Source organism: Dermacentor albipictus, chromosome 9 (genome assembly GCF_038994185.2).
Source record: "Dermacentor albipictus isolate Rhodes 1998 colony chromosome 9, USDA_Dalb.pri_finalv2, whole genome shotgun sequence".
Classification (NCBI taxonomy): domain Eukaryota; kingdom Metazoa; phylum Arthropoda; class Arachnida; order Ixodida; family Ixodidae; genus Dermacentor; species Dermacentor albipictus.
In genome coordinates, this window is record NC_091829.1 from 5,386,058 (window position 1) to 5,401,909 (window position 15,852).

Consider the following 15,852-nt stretch of genomic DNA (forward strand, 5'->3'; position numbering starts at 1 on the left):
GTCCTTGTTGCAGCAGCGATTGACACCCATAGGTTTGTGCGCGTTGAACAAAAATATTCTTGCATTGTGTGAATTGGCGGCTCCGCGTGTATATATAGACTTGAGTTTATCGAATGCATTTCAATGATAACATATTCGCGAACAACGGTGCTTATCTGCCTCTTTGATGTGTTGCGCTCGGTTTATCACGAGTGTGAGAAACAGAACCCAGCATGTCGGTAGCGTGTTGGTTTCGTCGAAATCAACGAAGAGCTTTCGTTGAGCTTCATGTTCCTGTCATCATTCACTTTCGGCATTGCGCAGAGCACGTCACTAGACTTATTTTTACGTAACTTGTTGCTTTTGTCATTTTGTTCATTTTTCCGACGCATTTCTCTCCTCAGGTGGAAAGGTGTGTATGGGAGCGGCCCGCAGGGCTCTGAGTCGCGTACCTCAGGACCTTCATTAAAGTTTTGCATCCATCCATCCATCTCTCCCTGTTAGTGCACCGCTCACTCAGTGCTGCAACATGACCATGCGCTACGCGGACACACAAAACACACCACAGCACTCAACGAACTGAAGTATTTTATTGAGTCCCTGAGGTAGTTTATAACAGTCTTCGTTGCGTGAGATGCACACGCCGGGTCTATTCACGGGCCAAGGACATGGCTTAGCTCAAGGCACCGCGCCACAAAGCAAAACAGGAGCTATGGCATACACGGATGTGGACAGTATTGGAGCAATTTTGGTCATCTGCTATTCTCGAACGTGCACCGAATGCTCGATGCACGAGGCTTATTTGTTCTGTATGTGCAACCTTTTTTTTTTTGTCTGGGACACATCGCTTCAAATCAGCTCACATTAACTATGTTCTTGAAGTACCCCTGCCGTTACTCTAACAATCGAACATGTATTTTGTGAGTGCAGTTTTATGAATATATGCGAATTGCGAAGGATATAACCATGTTTTCTAACAGTCTTAATTGCACATTAACAATAAGACTACGCCTTTACCCGTCGTTGGGCCTTCTCTGGCCACATGCGGCTTTTATGCTAGTAAACACCATCCATCATTGAATATATAGTTTCCAGTTTAGTCCATCCAAAGCTTTAGTTTAACTACGTCTCCAGAATAAGCAACATACTCAGCGAGCAAAATTTCCGGGTAACTCACTGCCATATAAGCGCGAGCTTAATTGAGACGCCAAAACTGTAATGAAGTCATGAGAGTAATCCATTCTAGAGGTGCAACGAACGGGAGTTCCAATTAAAATTTTCTACATGGGGAGCAACATTCAGAAATAAAGCGAACACCTCGAAACAGTGAGCGACGCCGCACGCACCACTGATATCTGAAAGCGTTGTTACGACTGGAGGTCCGAAGACGTGGAATGTACTTTGCTCGTGGAGGAGTGAGGGAACGAGGGTCTAGGCCAGATATCCAGGAACTTATACACACAAGTTTATATTTACATATTTACAAGAAAATTCAAAGTACTACGGAAAAAGTTTACGAAGAAGTTGTAGCAGTCGATCACTCCCGCCGTCCCTTACTCTTTTTATGCCCTGCGTGGTCATTGTTCAGTCACCTCCCTCAATCCGGCGTCAGGAGACCAATAGAGAGCTTTAGTATAGCGGGTCGTAACTGCGCATGCACAGAACGCTAAACGAGCTATAGCGTATAGCGTACGCACGCTATTTCTGAGCTTTAGCGCTAGCGTCTTTGTATGGTTTACGGAGTTTGCGTGAAACATGGCGGTGGTCCCGGCTGCCCGCTTCGATTTGAACTTGGCGTTGCTTTTCTAAAATGCACTTCTTTCGTAGCAAATGACTGTGTAAGCGGCTTTCGCTTATTCTCGGGCCACTTCGACGACAGAGTATTACGGATAACCTTGTGGTGTTTTCAAGATCGCTTCTCGTTTCGAACGAGTCGAACCCTAACGGACGGACGGACGGACGGACGGACGGACGGACGGACGGACGGACGGACGGACGGACGGACGGACGGATGGATGGATGGATGGATTTTATTTTTCCACCATAGACTTTTTCTCCCGGTATATTTCCCATTTACTGGTTACTTCATCCTGTGGCAACTGCGCCTTCTTTGCCTGCCTGTGCTCTCGAGATGCTTTCTGTCGTTCGGCGATCGCTTCTCGTATCTCCCGTTCCACCACCTCTTCGGTTTCTTTCTTACTTTCCAGCGAACATGTTGTTTCTCTTTCCGTATTTCTGTCGTTATTACACTTAGCTCATCATATTCCCACTCTTTGCTTGGCCATTTGCCAACGTCTTCCTTGACTCTAGTGACTATATTTGCTATTTGTTCAGCGTTCAAATTTGGACTGGCCATTCTGCGCTCCTTGGTCTCTTTCCCAACTACATATCCCATTTTCAAAATGATGCGTTTATGGTCACTCCCTATGCTGTTATACCCTTCCTCTTCAATGACCGTTTCTCTCAACTTATTATGAAGTCCTTCTGTCATCAGACAGTAATCAATGGTCGATTGCCGGTTTCCCACTTCCCACGTGATCTGCGCTTCACACTTAGGCCCTGTATTCACGATAACCTCACGAGGTTATGTTGCTCACAAAAGGTCTAGCATTGACTTCCCGATGTTCGTTACATTCGATATGTCAGCGCCACCTATCGCTACAGTCAGGAGATAACCGCAACGACGGCATGCGGCCACTGATATCCGAAGATCTGGCAGGCCAACTAAAGCTGTAAAAAACGTGCGCTGCTTAGCGTACGCTACACTATAGCGTATAGCGTACGCTAAACTAAACCTGTCTAATGACACCATGTCCCACCAATTCGGAGGGCTGTTGCCCTTTCCCTCCGAAGGGAGCTTTGTCGGAAACAGACGCACATCACTGGGCACAAACAGGGGAAGGGGTTTCGTACACTGTCTCCGTCCCCGGCGTGGACTTGCCAATTTGGGCGGCTGACAGGTGATGGGCCGTATCCTTCCACTATTCGCCCAAACCTCTCCTGACCAAGGTACTCCCGTACGGGCCACTAGTCATCCGTTTTGAGAACCATATTGACGAGGCCGTCGGCCCGTTCACCATAATCGTGCTAGCCGTGACCGGAGGCTGTCGTGGGGTGAACGGCCGATCGCAACAGCGTCCAGCAGGTGCTCTACTCTCTCGTTATCCTGGTTTCTTTTTTTTTCTTCGTGCGCGCATGTGTGTGTGTGTGTGCGTGAATATTGGAATAGAAGTCCCACAGACACATGTGCGCATGGGAGTGCGACTGACTCGAACAACGGTTCGCTACCGATCAAGCACATATTGAAAACAAATATCGAGTGCCGCTTCGCTTATCGACGCAGCCCTCTCGCCACGCTGCGTACACAGGGCAGAAAGCAAGGAAGCAAGGTTCCAGCCACATGCAGCAGGAGAAGCGTCGCACCATGCCTCTCCTGAGTTACAAGGTACGTGAGAGCACCTCCATTCTTGGGCGCACAAATCAATCGAGCCACCGCGATTCTGTCGTGCAAGGTGTCCGAAGACATGTCACTCATACGGTGGGAGGCTTAGATAGTACGATGAAAAAAATAAAAAAAGAAATACATGCACTTGAGGTAACTTACCGAGTAGCCTGCGAAAAAAAAAGTTCAATAAACTACTAAATTGATAATTCACGTAAGTGTCTGAGTAAAGTACAAATCACTTCAAATAGGCATTTAGTTACTTGCAGGATACTTATCGGAGATATATTCTTTTTGATTTTGAAATGAGTTAGATCATGGGGTTTAACGTTCCAAATCAACACGCAGGCTATGACAAAAGCTGTACTTGGGAGCTACGAAATAATTTTCGACCGTCTGTTTTTTTTTTACGTGAACCTAAGGTCCGAAGTTGAAAAAAAAAAGTACTGAAACAAAATACCGAGCTTCAAAGAGAATGCTTTACTCGAACTGACAAGCAGTTGCCCCCCAAATTTGCGATCCAAGTTTGAGCCGAAGCGCAAAGATGCATACATATGCCTTCTAAGCGACCCGCGCTATACTGTGCACACGCCCTTCCTTGGATCTATGAGTGCTGCATTAATGCTTTTGTGCATGACGAATAGTTTGGCGTTGTGCAGTTGTTAGATTTTTTTTCTTAATTGCTAGCGGGAAGGTTGATACGTGCGACACGATAGAATAATAAAAAGAAGGAATGCATCTCGGCTGAACGAACGTCGACGCTGATTTAATTCCGCGAGCCATGCGTGTTTGTGTGTACGCGTGTGGTGCGCGTGTTAATGTGTGATTCGCACGGTTTAGTTGTTCTTGTTCCCTTGTGAAATGGCGCAATCCACTGAAACCCACTGAACAATGAAATGGCGGCATGCCAAAAAGAAGTGCTGCAGGGATTCACTCTCACTGCATAAAGGACGCAAAGGGAGCGCAGCCAGACCCCACCTGTGGAGGTAAAAGTTCAGTGGGGGGACTCGGCACCGCAGCCCTGTAATCGTTACTTCAATTTTCGCGTGGAGCGCCATTTGCTGTTCCGAGGAAAATTGAGATGCGGGAAATCAGATTTTAACAACGATAATTGCGCGAAGTTAATTGCAGTAGTATATATTTTTCTTAACCGCGCCGCAGTGTTGAAAGCTGACGTGGGTAAAATGGGGATTAGAGGACCATCGTGGGGATGCTACTGCGAGTGCATCTGCATAAGCGTTTAAGAGGAAGCTTTAGCTCGGGCCCGAACTCCGACACGGCCTATTAAAATACACGTAAAATGCAAAAACGTTTTTCTGAGATCAGCGCTGGACCGATAAAAATGAAATTTATTCCATTTGGAAGAGAAAGTTAATTCTAGTGGCTGTTCGAAGCGGAATTTCGATTTAAAGCCTGAATTTTGTCTAATAGATATTCAAAAATACGAAAGTTCGAAAAAAATAGAAGCACGACGTTTACAAATTAATAGCTCTGCATTAAGAACAGATATCGCGGCTCTCTAAACGGTATTCATTAGATCATTCAAAATGGACAAATTCGGTATGTCATTTTGCATCTTATGTGAATTTGTTACGCTGCGTACAAGGCTTCTGCAAAAGATGCATTTCGATATTATCACATTTTTTTAGACTTATGTGTAACATATCACTTTTGCCCTCTTTAGATGCACTATTAGATGCAATTCACATAATTATGCTATGATTTTTCATTGCTGAGTTAGAGTTGAAAAATAGATAGTCTGGTTTTCTGAAAATTTTCGATTTTTGCCACTTCTTAATAAAATATTGACGACCTAAATAAAAAATTCGAAACCAAAAGTCACTAGATTTTAAGTTTTTTTATATGCAACAAACCTCTTCAATTTTGGTGCAGTGGTTGCCGATAAAAACGAATTCTTCTTTTACATGTATTTAGATAGGAGCACACGATCTAGAGCTTCCTCTTATAGCTAGACCTTTGTGGCCTGGCACCCACAATAAACGAACGAGAAGTAGGTGTCTTAAGAAGAGAATAGAAAGTTTTTAATCAGTCTGACAATTTGGGTCTGGTTAGTAAAGAACAGACAGAAAGGCAATCAGTTAACATTATGGCTGATTAGGGCTGATGACAAAGGCGGCGGTAATTTGCGTAAAGATAAGAAAACTTATTAATTTTAAACGTCGTGCTTCTATCTTTTTCGAACTTTCGTATTTTTGAATATCTTTTAGACAAAATTCAGGCCAATAATTCCGCCTGAAAGATATATAGGCGTGAGGTCAGGTAGCCGAATAAAAAAATACCAGTTTAGTTGTGTTGATGCAATGCCCTCCTCTGCCTTTTCTTCACAGACGGAAGCATCAATTGCTATAATGCATGGTCTTTGTATCCAGGTGTGCAAGGTGGTCCTCCAGAATACTCTTCAGATATTGATAGGGAAGACGTTTAGCATTATTTGGAAAAAATGTCATCAAATTCAATTTGAGCATCTGGAACCGAGGAATTTAGTAAGACCACCTCGGGGGCATAGTTTAACGCTTAGTGGGTCCAATAGTTTTTGAGCGAGAACAACTTGAGGGCAGCGTGAGCGATTCCACTGACATTTTAATAAATGAGGCCGATTCATTAACGAAAACATATCGTGATCTCCTCTGTGGTGATGCGTATATATTTAGAAAAGTTTGTACTGATGGGATATGTAATCGCATGAGAAGACAGGCCTGCTTCTTTATATAAGATATTGTTTAGAACGACAGAAAGCTGAGCTGAGGGTAAGGATTCATTATGCAAAATAGAAGTGAGGCGTGCAGACAGGACACAAGAGTAGAAAAGTGGACAACACGAACGCCGACTATCAACTGAAGGGAGCACAGAGGCGAAAAATGAAAGAAGACACAAAACTCATCTGCGCATGCTCAGGAATGGTAACACCACGTGTCAATCGGGTACACGTGCTGGTCTACGTGAGAGATAACTGTTAAAGCACCTAATCTCTTCCTTATAAGGTAATCGAAGGCTGACTCACGCACGCACTTCCACCATTATAGATATGCCATGGCTCTACCACAAGACGCGTATCTTCATTCTTATGCCTGTACAATATCGCGCATTCATCTAACTCTGGCTTGCAGTTACAATCTCGGCAATGTAGCGAAAGATTAGAAGGCGATCCACAGGTTAACGACCTTTTATGCTCCATTAGCCTCTGATTGATACACCGTCCCGTTTGCCCTACGTAGAACTGGCTACAGCTAAGGGAAATTTTATAAACCACAGTTTATAAACAACAGTTTTACTGAATGTCGTATGGGTGTGGTTTATAAAATTCCCCTTAGCTGTGGCCAGTTCTACGTAGGGCAAACGGGACGGTGTATCAATCGGAGGCTAATGGAGCATAAAAGGTCGTTAACCGGTGGATCGCCTTCTAATCTTTGGCTACAGGCAGCGTTAACATGATTGGGCAAAATCGACTTAAAGCGACATTCTAGACGTTTAGCAGTATCTTCCAGTAATTTGCCTATACGCAGGGTGTTTGAACCACAACGTCGACGTTTATTTGTGCCGAAAGGACCTTTTTATTCCTCAGAAATCAAAAAAGTGCTTTTTTGTTGGTGGCTTTTGAAAGAAATTCGAGGTGCTCACAAAGTTGTCTTTCGCATTTGCAACTGTTCTCTTGAATGTTTCTGCCTCGAACTTATTGCTGGAAGAGAGATTGCTAGGACACTTATTACGAAGTAATTTTTGCAACGCTGCTTTTCTTATCCCCTAATCGCGTGAGCACTCTGAGTTCCACCAAGGCTTAGAGAATCCGCTTTTAGCTGAGTGCACAGTGAATTGAGATTTTTTTTTTTTACGGTACCTTTTGAAACAGACGATAAGTTTATGGCTTTTTCTTCATTATCGAATTGCTGATTCGATAAAACCGTTTGTGAGACCTTTTTGAATTGCTGAAATTAGCAAAAGTATTTGAATGCATAGTAATTTCAGTCACTGGGCATACGAGCTGAAAAATAATAGGAAGGTGGTCACAACTTGTGCCCGAGTTTAGAGCAGACCAAGTGGAGATAGACAAATTAGTACTAGCGAAGGTGAGATATATTGCGGAAAGTGACTTTCTACTAATAAATGTCGGTGTTCGTGCGGTAATGCATGATAAAGTATTGTTAGCAGCCCAATCCGACAAACGTTTACCACTCGAATCGGTTTTTCACCCCCACGAAGTATGGAAGACGACCATCGGCGACCGCCGTCTTCGTCAGTCTTCATCCTCGTTCGCTCTTCAGCGCCTCGTGGCAATACCACGGTTATGTAGTAATAATGGTGACAGAAAATTGAAGCTGTTTTGGTAGATCATTCTTCTGGAATAACGTGGCAGTTTCTGCTGCAGAGCATAGAGGCTTGCTTTGCCAGGCGTAAACCTGAAAGACTGTCCGCGGCGAAACATTGAAATGCCCACTTTCAGGCGGCTAAGGGTATACTGACAAAGTGTAGACACATTGCGCTGGCTGACAACTGATTTAGTTTTACGACAGACAGACATTTAAATACGCTGAAAGGCTTGTTCAAAGTCCTGACAAACATACGAGACGCAAGGAAGGTGGCCACACGCCGGTGCATCTGCGCGCGACATGCGCCTGGTCATAGGTTCGCAGAAAGAATGCCATTCTCGGACTGTCACAAAGCAAAACATATGCTGCAAGGACACAATTATCTTTCAGTTTTGTTACTATGTGGCCTTAGGTTATTTTCCGGGTCCATTGGTTGTGTTTTAGTACTGCTTTTCATATGTACAATTGAGGCCGGTAACCACAGAAGAGTCGATGTAACACTGTAATCTCTTGCGAATTGTTCGTTTGCTTACAGGTTCAGCTGCACAGCCACCTGGACACGTACATGCGTCATGAGACCATCTGGGAGCTTTCACAGTTGAGTACTGAAGCGTTGGGGGGGGGGGGGGTGGAGGACGCTTAGTTAGGAGGACGAAATATGAGAGCACACGTCACGCGACCTGAATGCATGCTATCAGTGTATGATAGCATATCTGTATTTATCACTATATGATATCATTATGCACCTTTAAAGAGTGAAGATTAAATTCCGCTCCTCGTTTAAAAACCATCCTTCGCTGTTGCTGCGTCTGCGCATAGAATGCGGGTGAGAAAGGTGGCTCCAGGATATGCGTCTAAAAAGATAAGAAAGAAAGACCCGCTTGCACATGTCCAAGAAGGAAAATTATTTTAAGTGAGCAGCTTGTGCACACTGCCCGAGCCACGATAGGCTGGCTATATCAGTGACTCGTTCTGGAGGAGCACATGAACTGTTCCACCGACGCTTCTCCTTCTGAAATTGAGAGAGCACGCAAGTGTTAACAGTACATGCTTATGCTGCTTTTAGGAGTCGTATACAATTTCCATTAGTCTGTCTTGTTCTTAAATTATTAGAATGGAGCCTACTTCTGTTAACGCACAGATTTTGACGCGAGCACCCCGATCCTCCCCCTTCAGCTACGGAGAGAGAGAGAGGTTGGAGATATTGCTTGCGTCCATATCGACGCTTACAAAAAGTACGGAGGGGATGGGGAGGCGACATCGTCGAGACATACAATGGCAAGGACGCTGAGTTTTACGATAACTGAGTAATACTTGTTGGGGGGCTAGTTGGTGCATGTTTCCAGAAGAGGGTTATGGCGCCGAAAAAACACAACACACAGCAAGCGAGACGGGCCTGTCCCGTCTCGCTTGCTGTGTGTTGTGTTTTTTCGGCGCCATAACCCTCTTCTGGAGTTTTACGATATTTCTAGCGTCATGCCGGAAAACAATAGACTGTTTACGTTAAATAACGTATGATAGTCTGCTGACATTGCAGTACACTGTCAGCACTGTTGAATTATTAGAAGAATAAAAGAGAAAGAAACACGATCCAACACATTTTCATAACAATGAGAATATCGTCCAACCCTTTCTTTGCATAGCTTATTGCCACGGTTCCTGCGATATTTGAACAACAATTCCAGGCCATTTCACATTTCAATATTAGTTTTCTGATTTATCGTTCTAACAGACAAAAGGACCTTCGTCTGAATTACAACACCGTTGAAGATGTCCGGGAACAAACAAGACCTAAGAAATGCACCAGCCTTGATAGATACCTAAAGGAAGTTCCTGCCTTCCTCAGGACCATCCTGTGAGTGTGGTATTTTTTTCGTGAGCGCTTCAGCGTTGTGGGGTGCAATTTAGTTTGCACATTCATAGTAATTCTTAGCGTTGAGTTGTTATGTTCAAAAGGTGGCGCTCGGTGGGTGCAGTATCCGGCGATAAGTATAAAGACAGCTAAAAATGTCGCACTTTCACCCGAAAGGCAAGCATCAATTGCGATAGCAAATAAGCAGACAGTCGTGCGCAGTGAGGATAGTACTTTTATCCGCCTATAACTTGTAAACATTCGCTTGCTAACTAAATTAATACGCACGGTGTGAGCGCGTACAGCAAATATGAACCCATCACACTCGATGGATGCGGACGCTCGCTGTCAAAACGCTGGCGTGAGGAAACGCGGAAGCAGCAGCGAGCGAAGTCACATTCGTACTGTCTGTCGCTTCAACGCAAAGTGAGCCTGTGAGCCTACTGGCCGCCGACGCACCTTGACTCTGCTCCCAACGCAGATCGCTTTCAAGATACGGTCGCGCGACCGCTCGCAGCCGCCACGTGTGCAGTTGCCGCAGGAGTGGAATGCAGTGGGATATGCTTGTGAGATCGTCTTGAAGTTTATCGCAAAATAACTAACCACACCGATTCCGCTGAACGACGCATGCATCTGCGAAAGGCGTGACAGTTGAATGGAAAATGCAAGCGCACATCGCAGCCACGGGGAACGACAGAGCGGACAGTGCAGCTCAAGCTACTGCTCACCATAACACTACCGTCGCGAAAGACAGCGCTACCCCACTCCACACTCTCATTTAGGTGTAAGGATGGATGGATGGATGGATGTTATGAGCGTCCCCTTTGGAAGGCGGTGGTGGGTTGCGCTACGAAGGTTTTGTTATTGTATCAGGGTGTCTACCAACCGGGAACGCCGGGAAAACTGGGAATTCTCAGGGAAATTGAATAGTCTGGAAATACTCAGGGAAAACTCAGAGAATTTGTGCTTCTATCAGAGAAAATTAGCTGGAATTTTATTGAAAGGGAACGAAGGCCGTGTTAATGCTGGCTCCAGTAACAGAGGAATTGCAACGAATCGTCATTGACGCCGTGTCGTCGGAACGAAGTATTGCCAGAGCAGTTAACGACCGATTTTCCAGACGCCCGATTTTTCGGACATGCTCAATAATTCGCACGACTTCGCAGCATCACCACGTACTCCATAGACTCAATATATGTTACCCTGACTACAGTTCTGAAATGGCATTAATAAGCCACCACCGCGCCATTTTGATTTCTCGCTGCCTCGAACCGGTGCTGTCGCACGCAGAGCCGCTGGCAGCCATAGCCACCACAGCGCATCGTTAATCCTAGCCGCTTCTACGTGGTTTCACCGTCGCTGGTAGCTGTCGCCTGCTCTGCTGCAGCAACAGGAAGCGGTCCGAACTCGAGCGGGTCTCCTCGGATGCGGTCGCTTGTGCGCTGATGTACTGGAGTCAGTTCCCTGGGTTCCAATCGCTGAGGGTCGGGGCTCCGTCCTTTTTCGAACTGGGGACTTCCAATCGTACCCCGCACCTCCACCATAAATGTAGCACTCTTCAATGAAGCACACTAAAGAAACTGGTTTATTGTGGGCGAACTTGTGCCCGGAAACTCAATACTAAGCATTCGCACAATTAAAGGAACAGTTAGCAGGAGGCTTTTACACAGTCAACCGCGTTTCCACGCCGACCACCCTTTTCACGCGCCCCGAAGGCCAGGAACCATGCCGTGGCTTCTCATTGGACGGGAGACTCGGGCGCTGCCGCGTGCGCGTGCAGTGGAGATACGCGCTGTATCGCCATGCGCGAGGCGTTGCTGGCGCTCTTCTAATGGCGATGCGATGAGTAATGCCTCACGAGAGTGCTCGTAACTGGCAAGTGGAGAGCTCTCTGCGGCAATTAGAGATTTCAGTGCACACCCTCCAGCATGGGGAAGTACAAGGGCAAATGCAAGAGGACGAAGATTAGCAAGCACCGCCTACAATTATGGCCTTACTCTCCTGAACGATGGCAGCCCCACTTTTCTTCGAGGCGTGACATACGGCAGCTGTCTCGACCTTGCTTTCGTCTCCAACTCTCTCGCCAGATGTGTGAGTGGTTTCCAGATATTAAGACACATGGGAGTGATCCCATTCCCACTTATCTAATCATCAAAGGCTTGTCTATATCTCGTCAACGGAATACTATTCGGACGATTGAATGGGCCAACTTCAAATCTGATATGAAAGATGCCTGCCGCGATGGCCTGCCCTCTGGGTTATAGCAAACAATTAAAAATGCGATGCAAAACGCCACTCCCATGATGACGATCTCTTCCACGCGAAACGACTTCGACATGGAGTTAGAGCGACTTCGAGCACTTCGTCGCCGGGCGGAACGTCGATGTCGGCGTACAAAATCAATCTATGACCTTCGTGCAGCCAAGAGAATGCAAAAGAAGATTCATCGTCGTATGGATAGGTTAGCGTTGGAACGTTGGACAACGTTTTGCCAGACACTAGACCAACGCAAGCCACTGTCTCACATTTGGAAAACGGTGCAAGGCCTGTGTTGCATGCCGGAACAGCGCTTTCCATTCAAGGTGGTCGCGCTTTTCCAAGGGATCTTGACGGATCTAGGCAACTAGGAGGATCTTGGAGCCTCATGGACCTTCGTTTTACAATGGAGGAGCTCTAGGCGGGTCTAGCTCTGTGCAGGCGCTCTTCATCTCCGGGTCCAGATAGTATATCATACCGAACTTTGTGCTACGTCGGATAATCCGCATGTATAAATTTGTTGAGTCTTTACAACTCCTCATAGCAGGAGGGAAATGACTCTAACGAATGGAAAAAAAACCGCCTGGTGCCACTCTTGAAGCAGGGCGAATGCGCACGAGAGCTCACCTCTTACCGCCCAATAGCGCTGACCAGCTGTGTAGGAAAGATAATGGAACGGATGGTCCTTGGCCGCCTGGAATGGTACCTTGAACACTACAAGATTTATCCGAATTCCATGGCTGGTTCCAGACGTGACCACTCTTCCATCGACCATGTATTTGATCTCGTTTCAAATGTCCAGCACGAACGTTTATCAGCTGCAGTTATTTAGCTGCAGCGTTTATCTGCAGCTTTCTTCTTAGATGGGAAAGGTGCATACGATAACGTATTACATGAGACCATTCTCGACGCTCTTGCGACGGTTGGTCTAGGTGGTCGAGTCTTTTTGTGGATTGCAAGTTACCTATCTGCAAGTGCATTTGTTAACCGACGATGGCCCAATTTCGCGACGCTATACCAGCAGGGGCGTTCCTGAAGGTGGTGCTCAGCCCGACGCTATTCAACGTCGCTCTTGTCGGACTTGCTGAATACTTGCCAACTACCATCAAGCTTTTAATATACGCAGACGACATCTGTGTCTGGACTTCGGCAGTTACACGTCCTCAGATACGTGCGCGGCTTCAAAGAGCGGCAACTTTGACTGCGAGCTACTTGTGTAGACAAGGTCTCAGCATACCACCAGAAAAATTCGCACTAGGGGCATTTACTCGCAAACCGATGGCGCCTTATGTCATCTCAATAAATGGGCGGACCATTTTATATGTCAGGGCTTACATATTTATTAGTGTAATTATTGACCGAGACCTCTTTGGAGCCCGCACGTGGCCTACATGAAACGGCGCCTGACAGCAACTTCCCAGTTGTTTAAATACTTGACAGGAAAGACGTGGGCGATGTCAGTAGGCGCAATGCTGAAACACTACAGAGCCCTCTTTTTCGGTTTTTTAAGATATAGTCTACCTGTACAGAACAACACCTGCAAGAGAAATATTCGTGTTCTGCAGGCAGCACAATTAAGCTCAAGCACTCAGAGTTTGCCTTGGTTTGCCCAGATGCACGTCAACAGATGCAACTATTGCGATTGCTCGAGACCGTCCACTGCGCACTCACATTACGGTGGAAGCCCTGAGAGCACGTACATCAGACATTTTGCGCGTGTCCCCTATCACCACCTTGCAACACTACATTCAGACAGTCACCAAGCATCATTTTTTTAAATTATCGACAAGTACAACGACAAACTTCCTTCGGGCTTCACCGCTGCATCTAAACCATCGATACCCCCCTGGTGTCTTATCAGCCCCACAGTACATCTCAATGTACCAGGAATCGGGAAAAAGTTTGAGCTGTCGTCGCCTGTGCTGAAACAACGGTCTCTGCTTCTTCTGCACGAGAGATATGCGGACAGTGTACATATTTATATTGATGGTTACACAAACATCCAGTGTTCGTCCGGTGCTGTGGTTGTCCCAGCAAGAGCTATTACCATCAGCTTTAGGACTGACCATCCAACGACATCGACTTCTGCGGAACTAGCTGTTCTTCGCGCTGCACTCTGTTTCGTCAATCGGGAACCACTTCGACAATGGTCAATCTTTTGTGACTCAAAGGCAGCCCTGCAATCTATGCTAGCAGCTCTGCGTCGCGGGCCATACGAACAGATCGTATTCGATATTAGATGCCTACTCCATGCATCACAGGAGAAAGGACACCACGTGACGTTTCAGCGGCTGCCAAGTCACTGCGGCGTCATAAGCAACGAAGACGCCGATAATACCGCTTGGGCAGCTATTGAAGACACACAGGAAGAGGCCATACCACTTTCACGGTCCGACGCAGCTAGCAGACTTCGAGTGCTTGCCCGGGAGATAACGCTCTCTCTATGGTGCACATCAAACAGCCAGACAAACCGGAGCAATCCTCAATACCACCTGCCCTCTTTGATGTATTTCTGTATGCCAACTGGACTCCGCCGAGGAGAGGCCACTCTGCTTTATCGTTTATGGCTAGGGGTGGCATTCACGAAATCTTACTCATTTCGCATTGGAATGGCCGACAACGCTCTCTGCAATGCCTGTTTGCGAGGAGATGTTAGAACACATTCTGTGCGACTGTCCTGAATATAAATCTTCAGCGACAGTCCCTGGCATCCGTTCTAGTGCACCTTAACAATAGACCATTCTCTCTTGAAACGATTTTCACATATCGCCGACAGAAGACATCGCAGCTGAAGGCGACGAAAGGAGTACTTCGGTTTTTGAAAGAGACGAGATCGGACAAGCGACTGTGACAGTGATGTCACGTACCACGCAAAACTGAGGAACTCTAACTGACGATGTGTGTGCTGTGTTATGTGCTCTCTCTCTTCCCCATCTTTCATCCCCCCATCCCGCTCCCATGTGTAGGGTAGCAAGCCGGTTGAGCTAAACTGGTTAACCTCCCTGCCTTTCCTTCTGCACTTTTTCCTTCCTTCCTTCCTTCCTTCCTTCCTTCCTTCCTTCCTTCCTCTACTGTGAATCAATATTTTTTCTGTACAAATACCTCAACACTCTACCAGCCGATTTACTTTCTTCCATATTCCCCAGTCGTTCTTCATAGTTAATTTTACTTTGAGATATCCCTCACTTCAAGACTAGTCCAGCCCATATCACCCTGCGCAGCTTCATTTGTAGTCTTTCCGTGAGCGCCCACTGCGAGGCGTCCCACTGACCTTTGGTTGCCATCGACTCCTGATTGTGCCCCTGATTTAAAGCAAACAACCGGAAAGCGAAAAGGCAAGCATACGAGTGGCGCCGCCTGCAGACGAATACACACGCGCACACTCGGTCAAAACATGCCATCCACACCGCCGCATACGTGGCCACTTGCCCGTGGTGCGGAGGCCAGCTAACTCTCGTCCACATTACGTGGGAATGCGAGTCAGGCCACCCAAAATTAATGCACCTCACATTCCGACGCAAAAATTCGGAACGGATCGTTGGGAGACCTGGCTCGCTAGCGAGGAAAACGAGGCCCAAGAGGCGCTCCTCGACCAAGCACGGCGGGCTGTTGAGGCCCTGGTATTGGGGACCTGGTATTGGGGACCCATCCACCTGCTTCCACAACCCTTGTACTGTAAACGTTTTTCAATTCAATTACATTCTCTCCGGAAATCTCTCTGCTCTGTCCATTAAGATCACGCACCCACCGGCAGCTACGTGTGTGCTTTTTATCGTAACCGTCGATAATCTTTTTGCGTTTTTTTCCGAACGTGCAACTTCGTAACAAAAACAGATATTGTAGATACGATAACGAAGTGGTCAAGTCCACAACGTATAGCAATATTTCCTAAACAAATCTTTTGCGGAACTCGCACACAAAATTTTCATGGACCAGTCAACGCAGCCTTCCAAGTGTACGGTTATGTCCACGAAACCACATAGGCTGAAAAGCGAAGA

At 46.5% G+C, this 15,852-nt stretch overlaps 1 protein-coding gene across 3 annotated transcripts in view; it reads left to right on the forward strand.

Moving 5' to 3' along the window:
* Nucleotides 1-15,852, forward strand: part of LOC135906094 (adenosine deaminase-like) — a 102,902-nt gene that overhangs the window by 73,232 nt on the left and 13,818 nt on the right. For all 3 annotated transcript variants that reach the window (XM_070524897.1, XM_070524899.1, XM_070524898.1), the window contains 3 exons: nt 3,348-3,424; nt 8,282-8,343; nt 9,479-9,601. In XM_070524897.1, the coding sequence (XP_070380998.1) occupies nt 3,348-3,424; nt 8,282-8,343; nt 9,479-9,601 (262 nt within the window). The remainder of the gene's footprint in view (nt 1-3,347; nt 3,425-8,281; nt 8,344-9,478; nt 9,602-15,852) is intronic.